This window comes from Vicugna pacos, chromosome X (assembly GCF_048564905.1).
Source record: "Vicugna pacos chromosome X, VicPac4, whole genome shotgun sequence".
Classification (NCBI taxonomy): Eukaryota; Metazoa; Chordata; class Mammalia; order Artiodactyla; family Camelidae; genus Vicugna; species Vicugna pacos.
This window is the reverse complement of record NC_133023.1, coordinates 28,539,209-28,566,504: the sequence shown is the minus strand read 5'-3', so window position 1 is coordinate 28,566,504 and position 27,296 is coordinate 28,539,209. Positions and strand designations below refer to the sequence as shown.

General features: G+C 38.5%; 1 protein-coding gene across 2 annotated transcripts in view; it reads right to left on the bottom strand.

Annotated features, from left to right (window-relative positions):
- PRRG1 (proline rich and Gla domain 1) overlaps positions 1-27,296 on the bottom strand; it is a 118,815-nt gene that overhangs the window by 36,589 nt on the left and 54,930 nt on the right. For both annotated transcript variants that reach the window (XM_072956675.1, XM_006219351.4), the window contains exons 2-3: positions 20,851-20,901; positions 3,177-3,337 (exon numbers count right to left, since the gene is read on the bottom strand). In XM_072956675.1, coding sequence (XP_072812776.1) covers positions 3,177-3,337; positions 20,851-20,860 — 171 coding nt within the window. In that variant the 5' untranslated portion in view covers positions 20,861-20,901. The remainder of the gene's footprint in view (positions 1-3,176; positions 3,338-20,850; positions 20,902-27,296) is intronic.

Here is a 27,296-nt window from a genome sequence, read left to right as displayed (position 1 = left end):
TGGACTAAGTACATACTGAGTTTAGTTATATGATAAAGGCTACCCAAAATCACTGGGGCAAAGAGAGATTTTACAATAAAAGGTATTTTGACCCTGGATAGCCATGTGAAAAAAAAATCAGATCCATAACTCACACCACACCCAGAAATAAACTGTAAGTGAATCAGAGATCTAAATGTAAAAAGTTAAATATATTAGAAGAAATTGGGTCAATTCCTCTATAACTAAGGATAAGAGGAAGGTTTTCTACTATAATTAAAAATCTGGATTTAATAAAATACCTGTTTAATTAATGGGTATAATGAAACCGAAAAAAATTGCATGGGTGCATGGGAAAAAGCCATAAACAAAGTCAAAATATAAACAACAATTACAAGCAAACATTTGAAATATATCACCAATAAAAATTAATATATCTAATACACTTTTTAAAAATTGAAGGGAAAAAAGGACCATAAATATGACAGAAAAATGGGCAAAGACAATTCACAAGACAGATATAAAAATAGCCCATAAACATATGATTAAACATGCAACTTCACTCATAAGAGAAATGCAAATTGAAACAACAAGACATCATGTCACATCCAACAGACTGAAAAGAAAGTCAAACCTTTGAAAATACACTCTGCTGGCTAGACCGTGAGGAAATAGGCACTCTCAAATACCTCGTGGTATTGTGAAACACTACAACCCTTACGGAGGGTACTCTGGCAACAGTTCACCACACGTGCATCAACCCTCGACCAGCAATCCACTTCTAAGAATTCACCCTGAAGACATACTTCCAAAAATGCAAAAATACATATGCACAAAATCATTTACTACAGCATTATCTGTAATTGCAAAAATACTGGAAACTACTTAATGCCCAAATACAGCAGACTGGTTGAATAAACTGTGACACACACTTACAAGGAAGTACTATACAGTTTTTACATCTCTGTGAATACACAGAGTGACCTCCAGAATGGATGGATAGATGGATGGATATAAACGTTTCCCTCCTCCCTATTATGATATGGATATTGCAACTGTGAAACCACTGTATGTGTGTTGCAGGACTGAGCAAATGACTTAATATATTGATGTTACTGGGAGTCAGGATTCTCATTGTGGAAAATTATCTGCAAAGAATGTCTATATCTCGACCACAAATGTAGAATGGGGAAAACAACGAAGAACCTTGAGTAGTATTGGAATTAGAGATTAGCAGGATGAATTTGCAATTCCATACACACAGACAGGCACATATTTTTTTAATGTGTGTAATTTTCCTAGCTCTGTTGCCTGAAGGCCCAGAGCCATGGTACTTTCACAGCAACAAGAACACTCTAGCTCTGGGATCCACCAAGACTGCGGAGAGAAACAGCCAATTCCAAGGCTGGGTCAGGAACGCACAAGATCATCCTGGAACACCTTTGTTGGGCCAAACAGTTAAAAAGTGCTCAAAAAAATGATAGGGACATGTCAAAGAGACAGAGAAGCCAGTTTGAAGACACTTCTATTAGCCAAATCTGAGATAATTTGATCACAACATTGATAGTAATGGATTATAACTCATTGAATAAAGTAACCTATGAAAGATATAGAGAGATCAAGGGACAGTTCCTGCCCACAATGGAATGCCAACAAACATACATAGAACGATGGAGTCAGAAGTTCACATTTAGCATTATATTAAACTATACTGTAACTGATTCAGTCAAGAATTATCAACAGCAGGCGTTAAAACTAGTGAACAGAAGTTTGGTGGAGAAGAGAGTATGTACATAGTTTCAGGTATATTCCCACTGAAGTACCGACCTTTCCTTTAAAGGAGAATGATAAGCAGGCTGAAAAGTCATTAGCTTTATGAAAACCACAGTTGAGTATGTAAAATTTGTATTTTTTGAAAAACATAGTATCAAAAACTAAGTCTTATTTAAGTATTTAGTTTTATTAAAAACTGCATGCGACAAAGCACTATTTATAAGCACTATTTATACTATAGTCCGAATGTTCTTATTAAAAAATTATCTATGTACTAAAAATAAGCCAGAATGAGAAATAGAAAAATTATAAATCTGATGGTGTTAAAAATTCAAGTGCTTATTCATTTCATGTTTTTACTATATTGTCAATTTCTCTATAATGAACATGTATTAATTTTATAAGAAGAAAAAATATGTAAAATAAAACAAGCAAGGAATAAGCAGATGCAGAAGAAAAAAGCTGGAAAGAAATAAAAACCCCAACAGTGCTGTGAACAGTGCCCTGTGATAACATGGTGGGATTATGGATGATGTCTTCTTTTCCCTATTTTTAACTGTGGAATTTGACTTAAAAACTATGATGCTCAGTTTACCATTTTATAAACTGATTTTGTCTTTGTTGTGCACAGTGGAATCTAGCACAGCTGCCTCTCAAATCATCTCTCCTTGAACTCCTTCCTCTTACCCCCTGGATCCTTCTTTACCTAACAAGAGCACAAAGGTCCTTTCTTTAAAACATCTACATCTACTGCTCCTGAGATTATTTGATGTCCCTTTAGCACATCTGACATCACTCATCTCCATGCAGTGCTACTTTCCTGGCTGGGGCACAGGAATGGACGGATCTTCACAGAATGGCTGCCTCTGGTAACGTCACTGCCAAGTGTGAAGCGGTTCCGGAGACGGCACACCCCTGCCTGGTGCCGTCTCCTCCCCGTTCTCCTTGAACAGCACGCAGTTCAGAGGAAAGAGAGGTGAAGGAGTCTTCTCAGAGCGGGCAGGGAGTTCACATAAGCCTTTGCTTTTGTAGCAGAAGCAAAATGTTTTAAAACAGCATCAGGATCTATCAGTTTCTCCTGCACTTTCTCTCTCATCCCGCAGGACAAGGTGAAGATGGGATCTAGAACTTTCTGAACAAAGCCTCACGGGAAACAACTGCCGCCCCCTGGCTAGGATGACCAGTCTCTCAGCTCGGAGGGTCCTATGGAAACGGGGCCCTCAGAGATGGAGCAGCACGCAGGGAAGTGGACCTCACTCCCCGACCCTCGCGGCGTTCTTAGTCACAGGCCATGTTCAGAGTTCTTGGAGAGGGTAGTTTTTAACTGACAGCAACGCATACAATTTGGGAGTGCAGATTTCAAATACACATCACAAAGGTAGGCAAATCTGTGGACATTTAAAAAAAAGTGCCAATATACTTACAGTTTTCTCATTATTTTCGAAAGCTTCTCTTGCTTCTTCAAATGTGCAGACTTCTTCTTTGCATTCACGCTCAATGTTGCCCTGTCTTATCTCCTCAAAAAGTCCATTAGCTCTTGGGTAGCGTTTTAACACTGAGTTGGCTTTTTCTCCTGTGAGGAAAACTAAAAAGAGATATAATAATAAGTATAAAATTATAATTAAAAAGACATGTAGAAAGTTACTATGCAAGATGAAATCTGCTAGACGCTCTTTAGAAAACAGAGCCAACATCCTACACCTCTTCCCTGGCTCAGCGACGTAATGCTCGGCTCTGAACCACCACATCTGCTGTTCTCCTCCTCATGTGAGGATGTCCTTTCAGTAGCAGTCGCCCTGGGCAGGGACAGTGACATGATTAACTACATTATCTCCAGACATTAGCACATTCCTGCCAACCATGGGGGTTTAAATATAGCATAATGCTGATAGCAGCACTCAGACTCGTTACTGCAGGAAGAGCACCAGGCGTTCTGCTGTCAGACAGCAGCAGCCAAACCAAAGTCCGGCCTCTGGACCGTCAGTCTTTGTCCCCCTCCCTCAAAAGAAATAAAACTCCAATCGACCTTATAGAAGCCCAGAGACCCTTAGTTGTATAAAAAGACAAGATGACAAAATATGAAGAAATTAAGATAAATTTGGCCCTAATTTATTTGAAGGAGTATTAATAATAATTTTGTTCTACATGCACATAAGATAAATATATCATGACACTTTAATATATTCAACCCATTTCGATGTCCTTCAGAAAAAGATTCTTCTGCACGACTTATAGAGGCATTTTATATAAACATTCAAAATGCACATTTATGATACCCAGTAAAATAAGGCAACAGTTATATGCATACTCATGAGAAATTGTTTTTATTTTTACATACAGATTCATTTTAAACTACACTTCAATTACATTTTTCTTAAAGTGTCATGCCTGTCTGGAGAGATAAACAGAATGCTACCAGAATTTAACCTTTGCTAATCCAAAGAAATTAGAAAATTCCCTAATCTTAAAGAGTTCTAACATGAGGGACGGCACATTACAGATCCTTCAGGATGTTTTAAAAAGAAAAAGTCCTCATGCAAACGACATTTTGAAGTAAAAAACAGTAAGTGCTCTTTTAAAAAGGGCAACAATAGCAATGAATTTAAGGTTAACCTCGTTTATGAAATGTATATTTCACTTGATAGAAGATACGGATTCATTACTTAGGATTCTTAAAAATATCCAATGGATAACAGTTACATGGCTACACTGAAAACTAGTTGGCCTTCCATAAGTGCTTCCTTCCTCCTGTACCTCAGAAGGGTGCCCATCTATAAAAATGAATCACACAGTCATCAATTATCATTCGAAGAAATCTTAAAAAATAAAAAGGTGCTGCAGAATTGGAGAGTAACACTGGAATTTTCTATCAGTGCTTTTCACCGTTCTGCAGCATCGGAACCCCCCGCTGGGCTTACTGTCACACATACTGCTGGGCCTGCCTCCTAGAGTTTCTGACTCTGCAGGTCTGAGGCAGGCCCAAGGAGCCGCACTTCTGGTAAGTCTCCAGGCACTGCTGGGACTGCTGGTCCCACTACCGCAGTTTGAAACCAATACTCAAATGTGAGCTGCTTAGAAAACTAGTACTGAGGAAGGTGTGTATGGAATGCTGGGATTAACACATTTAAAAACATCTTCTACTGCATGACTTTTTAGGGCCTTTTACACATATTTAATGTATTTGTAAATATCCAGGAAAGGAACATGACACAGTATTTACCATATTTATTTGACTATGGAGCCTTTCTTTAGAAAACATTTCACTGAATTAACAACTTCCTAGCCATTGGTCTTATTTATGCCAATGACAAATAATTCTCTTCCATATAATAGGCCAACTAATACAGGAAGACAGTAACTGATTTTCCTTGAGGCTCCTCTTTTCTAGGATAAACATGCCTAGCTCCTTCATCTGTTGGCCACATAAAACAGACAGGAGTCTCTGCATCTCAGAAAATACTGTATCCTATACTGAGTGTGGTCTGAAAAGTACAAAACTGATCAGGATCGCCTTCCTTGTTTTTAAACATGTCAATAAAGTCTAATATATCCTTGGCTTTTGTGAGATTTTTCTTGAAAATAAACCAATCAATAATATATTTTAAGCTTTTAAGAGGGAAAAAACCTAAATTCTCCTAAGAGAAAATGTGATATGCTATCTCTATGGAAAAGGGAGTCAAGGAAAGCAGCTAACTCTTGAAACCAGAAAGTAGGCTAATTCAGGAGGTTTAACAACTATAAGGTAATATATAGCAAGACACAGCTCTTCTAATCCCAGTCCAATCAAATAAGAGCATTCCACAGACACCTTCGGATTATTTCTTGTACTGGGAGGCAAAATGATGTAAATTGAGAATTCTAAATGGAATAAGCTGGCAAGTAGATTTTATCTCAATTAGAAGATACCAGCTGAGTAAGAATCCAACCAGTAGGAAAGATACTGCTACAGATTAGTTGTGTCTGCCATATATTAGGGAATAGGAAGTTGTGGCAGGTTATTTGCCAGTCCTCATCAAAGTAATTTGGAAAGCTAATGGGTGATGCCAAAATTAGGATATTTTCAACATAGAAGCAAAATAAAAGGGAAGATAGCAGCTTGAACCTATATGATAAGATCAGACTATTTCTTCCAAAAACAGTGGGCAATTTCTATGATGCAAGGACTTGTGTTTGGACTTCTAAAACTAAAGCAGTGATGTTTGAAACTAAAGCTGACCACTTCCCTCTGCCTCCTTCTCCTCAAATTGTGAGTTAGCCCACAGCTGTCCAGAATCATGTGCATGCCTACATCAGAGACAACATAATGTGACAAGTATACAGAATGTAAATTTACTCTGAGAACACAACACTGAGGTGTATTTCAAACGTGTTCTTTTCTCATTAAAGGAAATAAAGAAAAACCTAAACTGATTTCTTTAGATTCAGTTAGTAAACACCCTTACTAAAGAAAATATTTAAACTCTAAGGCTGATAAACATATACAATAATAAGTGTATTAATTCAAAAAATGTAACTACTTTTTCTTAATTTCGACATAAATACCTCTCACCCATGCTTTCTTTGCAAAAGAAAATAAAAATGATGAAATAAGATGGCTTTGCAAGTAACTCCCTAAACAACTAACTTTAACCAAAATATATAGCTATATTCTTTTCATTCATTGCAGGATACTAAAACTGATATTTTAGTGCTAAAAATTTTATCCAGGTGAAGTAATGTCCATACGTTCACTGGAAAACAGCAGATGATAAGGCCTGCAAATTAACAGCCCACTTGGAAAATCTCTACTCCAATTATCTAATCAGTTCTCTCATCTTGGGTCTGAATTCACTAACAGAGCCATTATTTAAAGTTGTGAATGTTTACATTTTTCTTTTAAGTGAACAAAATTCTTTTCCTTAGGACATATTTGCCAAACATAGACTATGTACAATGAGATCATGACAAGTCACAAAGATGTGTAGGAGATGGCCTTTGCCCTCAAGGTTCTTCAGTGCGAGAGATAATGAAGATAAAAGAGATACACAAAGAACACTAATGCAAGATGGAACAAGGTAGTTGCTCTTTGAGATCAGAAGGCAGGCATATTTCTCCTGGGTACGTGTGTTTGGGGGTGAGAGAGGGACCTGGAGAAGGGCTCATGAAAAGTGCATTTGGGCTGGCCTTTTAAACATTGGCAGGGCTGGGACATTCAAAGATGGTGAGGAAGCACATCCTAGGGAAACAAAACAGTGATTGAGGGCCTGGAATGGAATAAACTAAGGGCCATAGATAAGGAACAGTGAGCTGGTCAGTAGGGCCAGAGTACAACATTCAAAAGAGGAAGAGAGGGAAAGGAAACCAGAAAGGGGCCAGTAGCCATGTCATGGAGGCACTTAATGTTAGGCTAAGATATTTAAACTCTTTGAGAACATTCAAGATTTTAGACTGATACTTTGTGGAGAATAACCTAAAAAAATATGTATGTACAACAGATTTGGGGGTAGGATGAGGAGAACATGGAGGGATAAAGACCAGGAAAAAGGCTACTTACAATGGACCAGGTTAAGAAATAATGAGATCATGCACTAGAATGGTGGCAATAGGAAAGGAAAGAAACGGACAGATGTGAAAGATATGGCTATTGGGTGACTTCTCTGGCCACTACACCTATCATGTATCTTATTCTTTAGTTAAATCAAATCTTACCATTCTCCAAATAGACTCATATGCCTCCATAATTTTGTACCTAATAGTTCCTCTACCTAGGAAACGCCTATTCCATTCAGATGTAACATCCTCTAAAACCCTCAAGTCTACTCCCCACTCCATTAGACAGAGCTGCTGTAGCTGCTCAGTATTTATGTATACTTCAATTACAGCAATTAACTAAACTGTATTATAATTTTTGGTATGGCTATCTGGTTCCCCCTCAAGACTATAAGCTTCTTGAAAGCACAGCCCATATATTATTAATACTTTGATCCAACCTCTTTAATAATACCTGGGAAAGAACTTGGTACAGAACAAGATTCACTAAGTGAACAACAAAGGAAAAGGTAGAATGGGAGAAACCTGAAAACTGAACAACTAGAAGCTGGGAAGCCATGGACCTCGCCTCTAATTATGTAGTAGCACCGCAAACTTAATGTAAGATTGTGAAATAAATATATTTACAGCAAAGTTGCTAGTGAGACAGCACCTGAATATCTTTTAGCAAGAGGAACTATTTTTTTTTTGAAATTTGTAGAATCCTCCTATTTATGCCCCCCTTGAAGCACAATTTCTTTTTGTTGTTTTGAAAGAACCACTGACTTCCCCTAATAGTATGTAGAGGAGTAGCTGGAAACTTACTGTTCTGGGAAGAGGGTCGAGCCAGATGCTCTTTGGCTTTGCAAGGAACCAGCACCTTGGCTCCCCAGGGCACTGCAGCAAATTCATGGAGGATGTGTGGGGTATTTTACATTTTGGGAGGAAATGCGTTGATACTCAACATCTGTTTAGACATCACACAAACTATTACCTTAAGGTAATTCACGGTTTCATCATTCGATATTTCTACATTCCTTTTCTTTGGGAAGCCGGATTTTCGGCTAGTGATTAAAGAAAACAAGTGCTGTGTTTGAGGAGTGTGAAGATTTGAGAAGTTGTGCAGTGCCCAACAGGTACACACATCCCATTAGTAACTGCATGTCTTTTTAAGATAGAAATACTGAAACAAAGTGAGTCACATGAATTTTTTGGTTTCCCAGTGCATACAAAATTTATGTTTACACTGTACTATAGCCTACTGAGTGTACAATAGTGTTGTCTTAACAAAAACTACATATATACCTTAATTTAAAAAATTCTTTACTGCTAAAAAAATGCTAACTATCACCTGACAGCATGGGATTGCTACAAACCTTCAATTTGTAAAAAACACAATAATGCAAAGCACAATAAAGTGAAGCACAATAAAAGGAGGTATGCCTGTATTATTTCTTCAGATGGCCACCAAGCTGTCTGGAGATAGATACACACACACACACACCTATTAAGCTGTCTGGACCTAATTATTTAATAAATGGAACTATTAGGTATTTCTTTTCGTCTATGGCTACTATGAAAACAGAGCACTGCAACAACTAAGGGCACTGTAAACTAGAAAGTTTGAAAAACTCCGATCTAGGGGGTCTGGAGACTGATGGAGTCCTGCCACTGCTCTCCCAAATCCATCTGGGACACCAAGCTTCAAGGGACTGGGAAGTTCCTTCTCCGAGGAAGGAAACCAACATCCCTTTTGACAGTTTAAAGTTACTAAAACCTGTCAAATGGGTTATTGTGGCCCTGACAACAACTGGCAGGAAAAGAATACAGTGTACTCCCCTACAGCAGCCAGTCACATCACTCAGCCATAGGGTTATCCTAAGCTCGCCCTTAATTAGCCACTTTGGTTCTGGAAACTTGCCTGGGGAAGGGCCAGGGAGATGAAAATCGCAACAACAAGGGCACTAGAAAGCTGCAGCACTGGGCAGTCAGGCCTGCTAGACTATGGAGTGAGCACAGGTGAGTGAAATGCAGAGTAGAAAGGTGCCCTCCTCTTGTCCCAGCACTGCTGGAAATTACTACCAGCCCAGCCAGGGCAACCTATGCCTCAGTGACTAAAGTGACTCCTCTACTGTCCTTGGAACTGTTCTGAGTACCGGAAAGCCTGGCTTGGGCGCCCTGGTTTTGAGGTAACACTATATTCTGGCAATGGCAGCGAGAGCGCCAAGAGCAAGAGAGAACAGAGACTTTCTACAAATGTATCCAGCACTCCATTATCTTTCCCCAGTGCCAGGGGCAGGGTGTGCTGCCCTAGACCTAACGTGCAACCCCAGAGTTCTTGAATTTCCCACGGGAACAGGGTTGGTCAGGGAAGGAAGAAAGACATTCTTGTATTACCAGGGGCTGTGGCTGATTCATTTGAGTAACAAACGTAATCTCATTGGTATCCCAAGTTTGTTAAGTGGTAAACATCAGTTACACATTTAGAAAGTAAGAAAGAGAGCTGTTAGAGCAAAAAGCTACGTGAGGAAAGCAAAAACCCTGAGCTTTCCTTCCTCATCTGTAAAACTGGAATAACAGCACCAACCTCATAGTTATAAATGAAGTAATGGACAAAAGTGCTTTGCTCAGAGCTTGCGGAAGAATGGAGCTCAATAAACAATGGTCTGACTTGTCAATGTCATGCTGGCAGTTATTCCATGAAGGGAAAAACAAGAGTTTTAACAAGATGATAAAAAAATGCATAGAAAATAAAGAATAAATGATCAAGGAAAGGGTTAACTAGCAGTGAGTTTGCCTATTTAATTCCAGCGATGCCTGGAAGTCTGGTCCCCTTGGTCAAGTTTGGGATGAAATGTACTAGCTTTATAAAGTGCTGTTTAAAGCCTAAAACTCCCTTAGGCACTCTACCAGCTTGCCTACACTGTTTATTGCAAATGTATAGATTGATGGTTTGCAATGATGGTATGTAGCCTACTTTCAGCTATATGACCACTGGGTATCAAAGATTCTCAGTAACCTTGTGCCTAGGCTCCCTGGAGATCAAACTTATCTTGCAGGTTCACAACAGAAAACAAAGCATGTCTTGTGTGACTAAAAATGGCCTTAGGAGCCATCTTTCTCCTGCAGCACCATACCTTTGGCCATTATTAAAGCCTTGTGAGAGTCTCATAGGTCCTTTCAATTATCTAATGTTGAATAGTGGCTACAATATACTTTAAGAATGATTTATAAATATTTTGGAGATATCATTAACTTTAAAAATTTCAGAAATTCTTCAGAATGTGATTTAAGGACTATTTCTGTTCCTTATTTAGAAGGACTTGATTTTGTAAGTAAGTCACTAAGAAGCATCCTTTAACATATCTTATATGCTTGCTTCTATTCAATTTCGGTCAAGTTTATGTTGATAGCCTATCATTAGGATTTTAACAATAGATTACAAAGAAGCTTTTAAGGACAGATTGAGAAATGAAAATTATACACATGATATATATGTTTAGAGAATCCTGAATCAGTAGCTATAACAAAATACACTAAATTATTTTCTATTAATGTTTCGGTTATTTGATAGTTCAGATAGCTAGTAATATTGATGCAGAAGTTACTCAGATAAACCCAGTCTCATAAACTCAGAAAAAAAAGATGATCAGGGTCATGCATTATAACTTATCTTATGTTTTACCTACAGGGAAGCCCCAGCTCCCTCAGACTAATCAAGGATCAATGTATTTAACCTTCATCCTGGCTATAAGGCTTGAAAGCCTAACTGCACATTAAAGCTGAGAAGTAGAAGGAACTAGGGGTGGGCAGAACTAGATCCACAAACTGACAGCAGCAAGAAGTGAAAGCTGATTACTCTGAAAACAAGGGAAAAGGGAGATAGACGATAAAGAGGTAAAGCGATAGAGATAAATAACCCACTGAGGGTTATTTAGAGTAGGTTCTAACCCTACTCACACTGACAGCTCCGAAAGTTGTTAAGTGGCGATGATTATATTCAGAATGGTGAACCTGAGTCACCAAGAAAGGACCAAATGATGTTCAGGATACTGTTCAGGAAGGGAGGAAGTTACATGATCTATTTTAGAACTATTTCCCTAAAAATAGGTTTTAAAAAACTTTTTAAAACAAATTAAAAAGGTGAGCATCAGCAATCGGCAAAATGTATTTTTTCAGATGGAAATTTTGTTCCTAGACAGTGTTGTGTAAATGTTGCTGTACCAGAGAATGAAACCATAATGAGTCCACATGCTAACCGAGAAACAGTTTTTCTCTTCTGAATAAATCTCTAATATATTGTTTAGTTGTGAATTTCTCATAAAACGCTGCAGAAGATGGTAAGTTATCCACTTATTTGAGCCTTCTGTTTGTCATATGAAAACTGCCTTTTCAGACTATCTTGTTGATGTCTAAGAAAGACCATATCCATTCACCACTTTCACCAACCCTGTACAGAGACAAATGAAACTGCGGGAAAAGAGAAGAGTGTGGTACAATGAAAAGGTCCTGAATTTGTAGTCAAGTATGTGGATTCTTGTCCAGCTCTGGCACTAAACTGACTGCAAGATTCTGCATTTGTTGCTTAATTTACTTAGGCCTGTCTCCTAATCTGTGAAGCTAAGACGCTGTATGTATATGATTCCTTAGATCCTTTCAGTTGTAATTGTGAAATTTTACAGTTGGAAAAAGTTTTAAGTGGGAGTACTGTATCCTATCCAAATTCTTTTGGGAAATGAATATACTATTTTTCAGCTAAGCAACCACCATCCCCTAAACCAACAATAAAAGCAAACAAGAAGCAAAAATCCACAAGACACCCTCCCCATCCAATCCTGTGCTCAGATTTATATACTACTAAAAAATAATCTTATGAAGTGTCACACTCATAATTCCTTGTTTTCTTGCTTCTAAGCTATTTTGATGCTATCATTTACTCAGTTGTGCATGCATACAGTGACTTCAGGGTTCTTTCTGCTGAAATGGGTATTAAATAGGTATTTCTCATCACAGACTACTGGGCATAACTTTCCCTAGAAAAACAGGTCTCACTAGAATTCTAAAGTGGCATTTCACTTAATAAAACACAAAATTATGCAAAATAACAAAATGATATTTGGATCATCTTCCTATTACTTAGGGAGGTGGAAAAACTAGAGTATTTCCCAATTGCATTTCACCGCTGTAACCTATTTGTGGAAATTAAAGATTAATTTTTCCACAGCAGGTAGGTTTACAATTCAGAATTTACTATATGGTTGTGCTCATGTGCCCAAACAGGTTGAAATTAACTTATACCTTAGTTAGTATTCCATGTAGTATATATTTTCACAGGAAATTAGGAAGCTGAAATCCATTCAAGAACTGAGATACTTTAAAAAAAAATTTGAAGTTACAGGACTGAGCTAGTGAAAGTGGGGAGTCTCAGGGTTTGAGAGAAGAAATAACTGTTATTAATATCTTTAATATCCTGAACCTGCTTCCTAAGGACAATGTAGTGGTTATGATCACGACCTAAGACTTTAAAAAAAGATCTCTTTGTGCTAATGGAGGTATACAATGAAATGCTAAATGATATAACAGGCAGGTTTCCGGGAGAAAATGCCAGAACTGGATTTCTATAAGAGAGAAGACAAAAGAGGTAATGTACATCTATAAAGTCAATATTCTTTAAAAACAACAAAAAATGGTTCTCCCCCAGAGTGAGTCTTACTAACTCAACACAGTTTTCTTAAAAGCCAAATTTTACATCATATATTCAGAAGTCTCTTGTCTAATGATTTTATGCTTCATAAGGAATAATGAGATAGAAATGATGTAATAGAATCTCCCACAAAGGAAGGCAAAAGGCCAAACTTTCTTCGAAGGGATTCTACAATTTATAACTCCTCCTTATCAAAAAGAATTCTTCACGAAATGGTAGATAAGAATAATCAAGTTACTAGAAATTTACAACAATTGATTTAAATGTGACACATGACATTTATGGACTACGGGCTGTGCTTTACCCACAGGAAACAAATAAATATGGACTTAGAAAATGGTCTAATTTGCACAAAATTAAGCACACAGGTGGAATCGCCAAAACGGTGGAATTTCAAAGATGGGTATTTCTCCTATCACTAGTGCCTCAACTACTATCTGTCACGGTATCATTCGTCTTAGAGTTTACAGTTGTTACAACCATAACACTTTGTAGTTTATGGTCCTATTTACACTGGTTACAATTCTGTCCCTTGTGAAAGAATATGGAAACAACTACAACTAATAATCACCATTTAATGGAAAGAAAGACAGGTAGATAGAGTCAGAAAATAAGAAATATGGTTTTATATACATAACTCTATGTTACAGTGAATGCCTTACAAGCTGTCAACATAGTATGATATTATCTATGTGCTAGTTAGCTGTAATCTAGACTCTAGGAGCAGATAATTGTCCTATTAGAATACATATGACATTTAATCCAAAAGCTTCATTTCAGAGGTGGCTGTTCAGATAGTATTCTGCTATCTTCCTCTTCTGTGCACAACAGCAGAGTGTAATGGATTTAAGAAATGGAGTCTCACTGACAAATTAGTGTCTTTGTAATTAGCACATGATTTTCAGAAATGCTTTTTTTGCTGAAGTCAATGTTGTTTATAGGTGAATTGGCTCTAGAAATGATAATAGTATTCGAACTTTTGCTTGCTCCATCTGCAGGGGAGGTACTGTATACCAGGAGCACTCTGTTGTCTAAAGGGGTCCCTTCTCTCACAGTGGGTCCTCTCAGGGACCCCTTTAGAAAAGCTGTGGACTTCACTGAGCACACCAGAAACCACTTATCCATCTCAATCGCTTTATTTTACTGACAAGAAACTGACATCCAAAGGTTAATTGACCTATCCAAGGACACAGCTTCTTGATTATAGGACCAGGACTACACCTCAGTTTCTAGAACCATAAATGGAAGAAATGTTCACATACTCAGGTATGAGGAAGTCATTCCGGCTGATACATGATTTAACTTGAATTTTATGCTAAATAAAACAGCCTGTTTATGGCCTATAAAACATACTTTGTACACCTGCTTTAATCCTTACAGGGTGCACTGACCTGAAATAAAGAATGTCCATGTTAAAAAGTAAGATTAAACAACTCCCTTCCTGGGTCACCAATGCTGGTCTTCCTTTGATAAGACTCCCTTCCCAGGTGCCAGGGTCATACTGACTTCCTGTGTACGTGCTGACTTGCTGCTGTCGTTTGAAACCTTGAAGAAATGGATCCCTGACTTCTTTGATGTTCTTTGTTCCAACAAGATACAAAACTGTGCTGAAAATTATGCTACTCAGAGTAGTTCCTCAGAGTTATCTGAGAGGCTGTCTCCTGGGCTATAATGCTTAGTGTGGCTCAGCTTTCTATTCCTATCATAGATTGGCTTATTGATGATTTCTGTCGACAACCATATACATTTGTCCCTCAGTAGCTATGGGGAATTCATTCCAGGACCCCCTATGGATACCAAATTCCATAGGTGCTCAAGTCCCTTATGTGAAATGGCGCAGCATTTGCATATAACCTATCTATGTACATCCTTACATATACTATAAATCATCTCAACATTACTTATAATACCTAATACAATGTAAATGCTACATAAATACTTATAAATACAACGTAAGTGGTATGTAAAGAGTTGCCACACACAGCAAATTCAAGTTTCACTTTTTTGAACTTTCTGGAATTTTTGCTTTTTTCCAATATTTTTGATCTACACTTGGTTAAACCCATGGATGTGGAACCCGCAGATACTTGCAGATACAGAGGGGTGACTCTAATCCTCTTCTTTAGACTCAAATTATTTCTATGAAAAACATCATAATATGTTAATTATGGCTTATCTCTAAAAATTTCCTTTCCTTTATTCTCAATCAGTGGGTTCTTTTCTTAAATCAGTGGTTTTCAATCTTGGATAATTTTGCATCTCAGGGAACATTAGGCAGTGTCTTGATACATTTTTGGTTGTTACAACTTGGAGGGGGAGGTGCCACTGGCGTTTAGTGGGGAGAGGCCAAGGATGCTGCTGAACATCTTACAGTGCAGAGGACAGCCCCCCACAACAAAGACTTATCTGGCCCAAAATGTCAGTATTCACTCCTACATACATGCCCCAAAGAATTGAGAACAATAGTTAAACAGAAATTTGTACATCAAGGCTTACAGCAGCACCATTTACAATAGCCAAAAGGTGGGAAGGATCTAAATGTCCACCACCTGATGCATGGATAAGCAAAATGTAGTATATTCATACAATGGAATATTACTTAGCCACAAAAAGGAGTAAAGTACTAATACAACAATGGATAAAACTAAAAAAAAAAAAAATTACGCTAGTGAAAAAAGCCAGGCACAAAGGGGCACATATTTTATTATTCCATTTATATGAAATATCCAGAATAGGTAAATTCATAGCGATAGAGATCAGATCACAGGTTGCCATGGCCTAGGGAGCGGGAGAAATAGGCTGATTGCTTAATGGGTACAGGGTCTCCCTTAGAGGTGATAAAAATGTTTTGGTACTAGACAGCTGCACAACACTGTGAATGTATTAAATGCCACTGAACTGTACACTTCAAAATGGTCAATTCTATGTTATATGAATTTTTTTTGCCTACATTATGTGTTTTGCCTCAATTAAAAAAAATGTCAATAGTGCTAAGCTTGAGAAACCATTCTAAACTGTACCAAAGTTATTTTCTTCTTGAATGGGTAAAAGGCAGAGAGGATTGCATTAAAAAAAAAAAAAGCATGATCCTTAAATAGTTAGCTAAATAGTTAGCTCTTTTTTTTTCTAATGGAAAAGACTTGCCAGGAAAAAATAATGGCTGCTGTCAGGCCCAAGCAGATTTGTTTTACTGTTATAAAATTATGAAGCTAGATAAGGGTTTACAATAAATTGGTGACATCATCTAAACTGTAGAGGCATGAATATGCTACTGTAATAGAGACTCAGATTTAATATAGGCCAGAAAATGAAATAATTGTCTTTAAATGTGTGCTTTCACTTGAACTGTAAACCAGGGAGCTGTCAAATAAAATTAGGCACTACATTATGAGACAGTCACTTTACAAGGTTTGTCAGTTTGAACACTCATTCCCTGTTTGAAAATATGGAGCTGTATGCTCAGAATTAGAGTTTAGGATTGGTCTCAACTGAGCAGTAGTTCAGCAATGAATCAAAGGGCTTAGAAACTTACTGTGGTAGCTGTAAACCATCTTTCCCTTCATTAAATTTTGATAAGTGGAGGGGACATGTTGGGTTCATTGAACTAAAAGAGCCAAGCACATCCAGGGATGCAAAGGAATGATGCTGCTATGCTTTAATTAAAAAAAAAAAGACTAACTAGTACCTCTGTCACTGATTCTCTATAGCACAACAATATGTCCATGTATACTAGGACATCACGGGCATGTTACCACTAAGTATGGAAAATGAAGATGGAAACTGACTTTTCAGATTAAGTATTTATAGATCTAGGACTTCCTTCTAGGCTAGGTAAAAGATATTTCCAAAGACTAAATACTGAAAGAGGAGAAACAGGAAAAATGCTAAGGTACCTTTACATTTTTATTTTAGTTATTCTCCGCAAATAACACACGTCTGCTTGCGATCAATCAGCTATTCCAGATATCGTTTCCTATACAACAAAGCAAAATTTGTTTGAAGATTCATGGCTAAATGTTATTCTTATTTTGTAAAAGAGGAGTAGGAACATCTTGTGGTTTGCTGTTATTGAGAAAACATGATGAATTTCTTCCAGAAGTTTTTTTTAAAGTGAAGACAGTGAAGTTATGTATCAGTAATTGCATATTAGACTAATAAATACCATAAATTGCTGCTATAGCACTTAAAAGCACACAGTAAGAGAAGTGTGTTCTGACAGGAAAAAAATCAGATGGAAAATAGGTATGACTTAAAAATCAAATTCTGCTCACTGTAACAAAAACAAGAGTTTGCTTGGTGGAGTACTGAGACTTGTCATTTTATCGTGAATATACCAGCTATGCAGGGGGGTAATGTAAAGGTAGAATAAAGTTTTAATTTCCATCTCAAGATGATTACAGATAAATTTCTCTAGTATTAGGAACATATTTGGTGAGCCTATATGGACATACTTGTAAAATCCTCAAATTCTCTTCTTTGTGAAAATGTTAATTCTCTACTAAAATCTTATACATAATTTTATTTATACATGCTGTTCTTCTGTAACAGCATCTCCCCTTGTTGTCTCATACTATGCTGGCATTCCATGATGTATTGTATTCTTTGTGTTAAGAAAAACCACAAAGATAAAAACTTATCGATCAAGAAGGGTGAATTTCACCACAGAAATGGTATCTTAGGTCCCTTACTTTAGGCAGCTCCCACAGTGAGTTGTGCACAGCAAGTTTCTGAGTTGAATTATCTCGTTATCTAGCTTGGTGATTGCCCGTCAGTGCTGCTGCCTTTGAAGTACTGTAGCCATGACCACCGCTGCCCAGAGGATTTTGATATTTGAGGCACTCCACTATCTGATACACATGTGTTTTAGCTGTTAGCATAAATGGTGATGAACAATGAGCCATTTCTCTTTGCCTATCTGTCCAGTCCACTGTGCTGTGAGAAATATATGATCATCATCATAGTTCTTAGACAATATTTTCTTCTATACTTTTCACAGCATCAGACAGATCCTAAGTTTTAATCAACTTTAAACACTACTGCTGACTAAACGTATTCAGAACATGGTTTATTGGAAGAAAATAAAAACTGGATATGACATAAGGAGACAAAGGTTTGCCTTCTAAACTGAACTTTGGGTAAGACTCTCTCATGACCCTCAGTTTTATAAGATAATAATCTGTATTTACATCATGGGGTTCTCTTACCACTCAATTAAGATAATGTAGGAGAAATATCTATGAGTTATGAAATGCTGTACAGATACTTGTTAACAGCAAAATAAAGATACATTCTTAAGAGTACCAAATACTAAACCCTAACTCCGAACTCAGATATAGTAAATAGGATTTCAATGTCACATACAATGGACACTGTTGGTGGCCTAATGAAAAATTAAATACACAAATCTGTTCTCATCCTCTGCCACCATTTTTAAGACTTTGTTTATGAATTTTTTCATGTCACAAAAATAAAAGAATGAGGCGGGGAGGATATAGCTCAAGTGGTAGAGCGCGTTCTTAGCACGCACAAGGTCCTGGGTTCAATCGCCAGTACTTCCTCCAAAAGTAACTAAATAAATAAACCTAACTACCTCCCCTCAAGGAAAGAAATCTAACAAAACAAAACAAAAAAACTTTCATAAGAGATTTCGTGTATAAAGGACTCTTTCAGTTTTTAGATCTGATGGTCAAACAAGAATAATTCTTAAAAAATAAAAATAAAAGAATGATTCCTCTAACACATATTTATAATTTCTTCATTCAATATCAAAGAATATTAAAAGAAATTCACCTCAATTTAATTTCAATTTTTCACCCATACTGTATGGTTTCCTGGCTGTGTTCTTTGTTTTCATGGCTCCTTAATTAATGAGGCTAGTGCCATGTCTTTGTGATACTTTCCTCTGCTGTCCCTTTGTATGACACATTGAGCTGTGTTTGTGAGAATCTTTGCCAAATCCATTAAAAACTTCATTGTATACTGCCAGAAAAGAAAGAAAAAAGAGCACACAGTAGCATCTTTTTTTCCACTAACAGTGTCAGCAATTAACAAGTATAATCAGAAAAATGAAGCAAAGCTTAGAGAGTAAAGGATAGAATCTTTGAGATTCAGGATGTTAAGGACGTTTTTAAAGTGCTCAACACAGACAGTCAAAATGCTATTACAAGCTTCCTTGTGTTTGTAAAAGTAGCATTTTCTTCGAAGCACCTTCCTTATCTCATCTCCAGGTTGGAAACATGCCCATCTTTGCACAGTACATTACCATGCCCTGTCCTTTAGCAAGAACTCTATTAATTGCCTGACAACTTACACAAATACTTGCCGGGGCACCCATTAAAGTAAGCACCTAATGATCTCCTTGCTGATGATCTGATAACCATTCTGAAAAGGAACAGAAGAAACAGGAAGGTATGTGTTGCCCTATCTCAGTGCAGCTCTCTTCGCCGTATGATCAGGATAAAATCCAATAATCAGAACATTCTCCAAATCCACCGGAAGCTTGAGAGGAGGTGAGGATCAAGCCATGATGAGTTACTCTGGAAGCTTCTGGCGACAGATGACTTGGAGTTAGCACATGGCATGGATTAGTCCAGAACTTACCAGTTTTGTTTAATTTATTTATTTAAAAAAATTTCTAAACTATTAGAGATTGGTATCTTTTGTGAAGGTTGCGAAAGAACCAGAATCCCTGGGTAAGCTCTGGAGAAAACACACAAAAGCTAACTTGTCAAGGTTCAGGAAGGTATTTTCCATCCATAATCCTTGGGGCTGCCTACCAGGGCCAAGAGTGACGTGGGGTGAGCGAGATGCCTAGAGCATAAAACATAAGGAAACACTCTCGGTCACATGTACAACCCTAGTCTCAGCCCTGCTGCCCACAGAAGCATCTCAAATAACTTCATTTTAACTATTAAAAGACAGAACCAATGTAGATATATTCAATAAGGACAGAAATGAGCAGATATCACCGCACTCTTCCATTGTATTTCAGAGTTCTCAACATGCTTTCATATGTATTATCACATTATGCCAAACACAATTTCCTGAGGCTAGTAGTGCAGAATGTCATTAATCCCAACTCAGATGAACACACAAGTTTCGGGGAGCACTAGAATTTCATCAACATAGTAGAGACAGAGCTTGAATTCAGGCCTCTGGCTCTATGTCCAGTATTCGTCTCATTATACCACACAACACCAAGCCTTCCTCTGAGGTCCTTCATAACATCAGATTTTATGGTCTACACTGATTAGAATTATTTATGAAGTCATTGCAGTGGCTGGTTATTAACAACTTAAGAAAGAAATGACCTTAAATTTGTCTATTTCTCACTGCCCATATAATAGCCTTATGAGAAAGGAAAAATAAACAGACAGAATTCATCTAATGGTTCTTAATGCCAGGCTTTAACATTTTAGGTGAAACCAAAACCATTTATAAGTCAACCTTACAGATTAATTTTTTACTACTATCATTGGTTGCATAGTACAGTCATATTTTTGTTTATGTTACCATCATAAACAACAAAGGCTTAGAAACCATTAGCAGCATATGGGTAACTTTGTTAAGAGTTGTAAAAAAGCTGTGATTAGGGCAGGTCTATACAGTATCAAGTTTGAGCCTTCTCTCCCTGTACTGGGAGATGTCCAGAAAAGAGCAGGGTTGGGGGGAGACTCTTTCCAGAGAGCAACATCAGATCTGATGCTCTTTCTCTGCATAGCCCTGCTTCAGACAAAACCTTTCTAACACTAACCAGAAAAGCAATTCAGGTGTCCACAAAACAAAACAAAACAAAAAAACAACTTTGAGTTGCGAATCTAATTTCCTGGACACAGTGGATTAATGTGGAGAGCATCTCAATTATTTAAAAGTGAAGGGAAACTTACTTCTCCCCATGTTTTCTTGTGGTCTCTGGTAGGTCCCTGGATGATGATTCCCTGTACAAAATACAGCACATACACACAGTCAGATTCACATTCCATTAAAGCTGATGTGGTCAACATGAGCATTTCATTTCAGTGCATTCCAATCTTGCCCCCTTACATAAATGTTTTCTCCATCAGAAACAGACATCTAACCTCAGAGGACAGAAACACAGTATTCTGGAAGCACGGGCTCTGTATCAACTTAGTATGACCTTCTTTATCTGGCATTAGTTTCTGCAATTGCCAAATAAAAGCCATCAAATTGGTTGCAGGGTTATCTCTTAGGAAGGCAGTGATATCAACAAAAAATGGTGGACAAAAATGCCAACAGGCCTAGTTTTAATAATGAGGCTAGCATGTTATTAGTTTGCCTATCCTGGTTTCTCTTCAATGTCACTCTGTGACAAATCCAATGCCCTTTATGGTGTAACATTTTCCTGAATGGTGTCAAACATCAAATTATCCCTGCGGCAAAGCAGCCCACAGAGTTATTACCAATAAACAGTGTGAATCAATAACTATGAACTACTGACAACAGAAACTTGGAGGAAAAAAAATCACATACCACAAATGCAGGTGTGCATGGAAGAGCAGCAATTCTGTTTCTTTTTGAAAATATACACACAGAAGCTAATTTATACCATAATGCTTCATTTTCTAATAGAGTTTAGTCATAGAACTACCACGAATTTATTGTTCACCTGCCACATTCCCATATGGAGCTCAGCAACAGAGAGGCAAAATTATAAGACATAATTTATTACTCCGTTAAGGAATATATAATCTACTTGAAGCCAGACATATAGGGGAGAGTGATGTCTTCAAGATGATCACACAGATCATTCCCAACTATAGTCCCCCTCATAAGAAGACCAACTAGCAACTATCTATAGAAAAGACTCCACTGTGAAAATCCCAGAACCTGGGGGTAATGCTGAAGCACCCTACTGGGCAACAGAGACTGAGCAGGACCACATTAGGAGGGTAAGAGGATGGGATACACTCTCACCATATGGTCCTCCTCCCTGGGGGTAGGAGAAGGATGTGGTTTCTGTAGTGGGAAAAGAGAGCCCAAGGTGGACACCCAACTCCCCCGGCATAGGGGAAACTTCTCAGGAGGACCACTCAGGTCTTGCCTCATAAAGATCATTGGAGGAATTTGCTGAACTTGACACTGGGGATCAGGTAGAGGTGGAGAAGGGGGGCGGGGCTCACAGCAAACAGTGTTGAGGTCTTGGCAGATGGCATTCCTGCTCGCAGCAGCGCTTGAGCAAAGATCGCAGCCCGCAGCTCTGGTCATCTGCAGAGCTGAGCAAGTGGCCCCTTCTGGCTAGGGAGCTTAGTTGGCAGTTCTACTTGATCTGGATCCCCAATCAATAGGCCACCCTAGCAGCACAGCCTATTCTACCACCCAGCCCAGGAAAGCAAGTTCTCAGCCCCGCCCAAGCGCTGAGCATAGCCTCCAGTCCTGCCTTCAAGGAGTCCTGGCCAGGGCACTAGAGCAGCCATAGGGCCCTCTTACAGCCTGTCTTGGTCAATGAGACAACCTAGAAGGCCTGACCCACTACTGAGTGTAGATTCTGGCTCTGCAAAACCAGACAGCTGAAACTGACCCTGGGCAACATGGGAGCCCAGCCTACGATACTGTGAGAGATGCAGAGCTCAGCCTACAATCCCACTCAGCCATGGAGCCCAGTCAACAACCCTGAAAAGCAGAGGAGCCCAGCCTATGGCCCTGCCCAACTGCTGAGCACAGCCTGTGGCCTTGCCCAGGCAGGAAGCCCAGCCAGTAACCCTGTCGGACAAAAGAGCACACTGAACAAGGAAGCCCAGCCAGCGACCGAGCCTACCAGCAGTTCACAGACTACTGATCAGGAACACCAGCATGTAGTCGTGTTCAGCTTCAGAAGGGCACCGTCTGCGGCCCCACCCAATTACAGAGGACCGCCTGAAGCCATGTCAAACCATTATGCCCTGCCGCAACACAAAACCCAGCCAGTGGTACCACCTGGTTTTGGGACACAGTCTGAGATTCCACACAGCAAGGGATGACTGCAGAACCCAACCCATAGCCCCACTCAATCATGGGACCCAACCAGTGGCACCACCCTACCAGGGAACACAGCCTGGGACTTCACCCAAATGCAGGTGATTGCAGAGCCCAGCTAGTGGTCCCACTTGACTGCTGAGCACAACCAGTAGCCCCACCTAAACAGAGAGATGGTCATCCAGTGGTCCTGTTTGAACATGGAACCCAGACAATAGGCCTAACCAACTGCAGAGCCCAGCCAGTGGCATCCCCCATCAACCTCAGAACACAGGTAATGGCCTTATCCAACTAGAGACCACAATAGCAAGCCTTGCCTGACTGTTGAGGCTATCAACTGACCTCTCCAGTAGTCCTAAGCAGTAATGACTGGTGAAGGTCTTTCCCTATTGAAGTAGACCTGTCAAGTCTGGAAGAGGAGACTGTTTAAATAAATGAACTGATACCAATGCAAGGAATCAAGCATTACAAAGAAATAGGTAAACATGACACCACCAAAAGAAACTGATAAAGCTCCAACAACTGACCCTAAGGAAATGGAAGTCTATCAACTGTCTGAAGAAGAACTCAGAATAATACTCTTAAAGAACTTCAATGAACTACAAGAACATAGACTAGACAAAATTAAGAAAACCATGCATGAACAAAAATGAGAAGTTCAAGAAAGAAAAAGAAACCATTGAAAAAACCCCAGAAATCTAAGAGGTGAAGAATGCAATGACTGAAGAATTTAAAAGAACAAAATGGAAATATCTACTAATAATTACTTTAAGTGTATTAAATACTCCAACCAAAAGACAGAATGGGTGTTTGAATAAAAAACAAGATCCCAATGATATGCTGCCTAGAAGCGACTCACTTTAGCTTTAAGGACACATACAGAATGAAGGGATGGAAAAAGATATTCCAAGCAAATGGTAACCAAAATAAAGCAGGGATAGCTATACTTACATCAGACAAAGTAGACTTTAAGCTAAATATAATCACGAGAGGAAAGGAAGGTCATTATATAATGAAAAAGGGGTCAATTCATCAAGAAGATATAACAACTGTAAATGTTTACACATCTAACATTGGAGCACCTAAATATATAAAGCAAATACTAACACAAAGTGAGAAATAAACAGCAATACAATACACATGGAATATTATTCAGCTATAAGAAAAGGAAATTCTGCAACTTGTGACAACATGGATGAATCCTGAGAGCATTATGCTAAGCTAAATAAGTCAGACACTGAAAGACAAATACTGTATAATCTCATTTATATGTGGAATCTAAAAAAACCCAAAAATCATAAAAATAAAAAGCAGACTGGCGGTTGCTGGGGTTGGGGGCAGGAAGTGGTGGTGGTAATGGGAGAAGATGGTCAAAAAGTAAAACCTTTCAAATTTAAAGATGAATAAGCTCTAGGGATGGAATATACAACCTGGTGACTATAGTTGGAAATAATTCTTGTATATTTGAAAGATGTTAAGCAAGTAGGTCTTAAAAGTTCTCAACACACTGCACAAAAAATTGTTATTACATGAGGTGAGGCAAGGGATCTATTAACTAACCTTACTGTGGAAATCATTTCACAATATATCTGTGTATCAAATCATCACATTGGTACACCTTACATTTATACGGTATCATGTATCAATTATGTATCAATAAAACTGGGAAACAAAAAAGTTAACTATATACGAAACAGAGACAATCAGGGAATAAACATGAGACTGAGACCTGATAATTAGTTATGTGACACTGGAAAATCATTTTCTATCTCATACTCCTTACAAAAGGAGGGGGCTGAACTAGATGACTGTTTCCCAAATTGATGTCCACAGGATGTTAAAAGGTGCATTATTCAAAAATAGGGCTCTGATCAAATAAATGTAAGAAATGTTGTCGTTAGGTTAAATAGGTTTCTTTATTATAAGATTTTTCAGAGCCTTAAAAATGCTAACAAGAAATGTGATAAAACTACAGTCTCTCAATGTATTTGGCTACATAATCCTTTTCTGTGGGCAATCAGTATTTCTTAGCAGTTCTATTCTTTGAAGCTCATTTTGGGAAACTGGACAAGATAACTGCTAAAGCCTCTTGCAGCTCCAGAATTTCATTACTAACAAGGTATTAATTGCATGGAACAAAGTTAACATAAAGTGAACCAAGAGAGAAGTCAAGGGGGCTCAATTCTCAGAGGATTTTAGAGCCAAAAGGAACTTGAGAAATCATCTAACAATTTCTAATCACCCCACCTTTTACCACTCTCAAAAAATCTTATGCACAACACCAGGATATCAAATGGGTTAGGGCTGAACTCTTCACGATGAACTGAGGTGGAGGCCTGTACTCCCACCCACTGGGATTTCTCCTTGAGGCGGCCTAGAAATACCCCATCAGAAAGCAGTTGGAAAACTAGTGAGCCCTGGCCCTTCAGATGAAGCCATTCTGGGAAGGCTTTAGGAAAGCGCTGGAACTCGCATATTCATGGGAAGGCCCTATACCCTTCCCAGGTATCATCTCAATTTTTTCACTGTCACCCCTCCAAGTCAGATAAATGAAGTAAGCATTATACAAAGAATTACAAAACCTTTCTCATTTCAGTAAAAATAGTAAGAAATTGTGTTAGGGGAACCACAAAGAAAAGGGCTGTCAGGCGTTGGCCAGGATTTTCAATGAGGACTTGCCCCTCCAGAGGTCAACATGGAAAGAACAGACTTCAGAGGCAGCTCTCTTCCAGGGGAAGATGAAACCAAGGAGGCAAAGATCAATATGACCTGGCAGCTGACTCACCTAGTGTTCCAGTAGTAAACTTCCAAAGATCTGAACCTTGATTTTAAGAAGACAATTTCCTTACAGAGATGTAGTTCAAGGCCTACTGCCAAGATCACGCCCAAAACCTAAACTGCCTCAGTCTCAGGTTTTTGCCAGGGTTCAGCTTGCATTTTCTACTCTGATCCTTTATTGCTTTATTCTCTTCTTTCAGTGGAGGAGGGGAGGGGGATGGAGGGGTGTATGTGTGTGTGTGTGTTTGTGTGTGTGTGTTTTAAGTCTATATACCTCTCTAAGCAGTGGTATTCATCAATCTTCAGTCTTAGTCAGAACCCCATCCCAAACTAAACATTACTTTTAAAGTAATGACAACACACTTAAAAACAACAACAAAGCAGCTTTTAAGCAGACATTAGGAAATCTAAATAAAAATCACTGTTCCATGGATTTACCCAGCCTGGCATTAAACATTCTCGACAAGCAGGTTCCACCTTCCTTAACGTGACACTACAACTCCAGCCAAACCGGCCTCTACTCATCCCTGAAATATGCTTTAAACTGTTTCCGCTCTATGCCTCTGCTCATTTTCCACTGTATTATCCATACCTACAAAGATTCCATTCATCCCTCACCATCAGCAGGGTAAGCCTTTCCTCATCACCTGAACAGGAAGTCATCTCTTTTTCCTTGGAACTCTCATACAATATGGAACTTAGGTGCTATCACATACAGATCTGCATACCTTACAGTATCTACCAGACTGTCCAGTTTTCATAGAGTAAGTAATTTGTCTTCTACATCTGCATCTAGTTTGTACATGACACCAGATCATTCCCAGTGGGGGCCCTAGTGGCCAGACTTTGAGGAAGCTCTCATAGCAAGTATGTTCAGGACATACTGTTTGCCTAAGTTTCCCTTAGTACAGTAGATGCATCAAACTTCAGTCATTTATATACCACCTTAATCAATTTTTTGATTTTTGCTAAACGCATTTACTGTCTACAGTGACTTAATGTTTCCTCCAATTAAGTCATTTTTTAAACTTCAGTATCCCCTTAACCTTGTCCTATGTGAAATCATAGGTTTGAGATGTTATTTTTCTAGTGCATATAAAAATGTATTACTATTAAAGTTCTAGAACTTTTTCAAGGTTTCCTCTAGTTACTGTGCATACCACAAGCACTGTACTTTGTCAAACACTGTTCATTTCTGTCTTCAGTTAATTAAAAAACACCGGCTGTCTTGTACCTGCCAGGCACTGTTCTATTTTTTAAGAGGGCAGTTGCTCTCAATTGCGGGCAATTTTCTCCCCAAGAGGTATTTGGCAATGTCCAGAGATATTTTTGCTCATCACAACTGGGTAGGGGTGCTACTAATGTCAAGTGGGTTGAGGCCAGAGATACTGCTAAACATCCTACAATTCACAGAACAGTCCCCCACAACAAAGAATTACCCGGGCCAAAATGTCAACAGTGCCAAGGCTGCAGAACCCTGCTTCAGAGAAACAGTGACAAATAAGAGAGATGAATTCTCTGCTTTTTTTTTGGAGCTTACAATCCAGTAAACAATGTGGTAGATGCTACTCTCTTCTAGGAT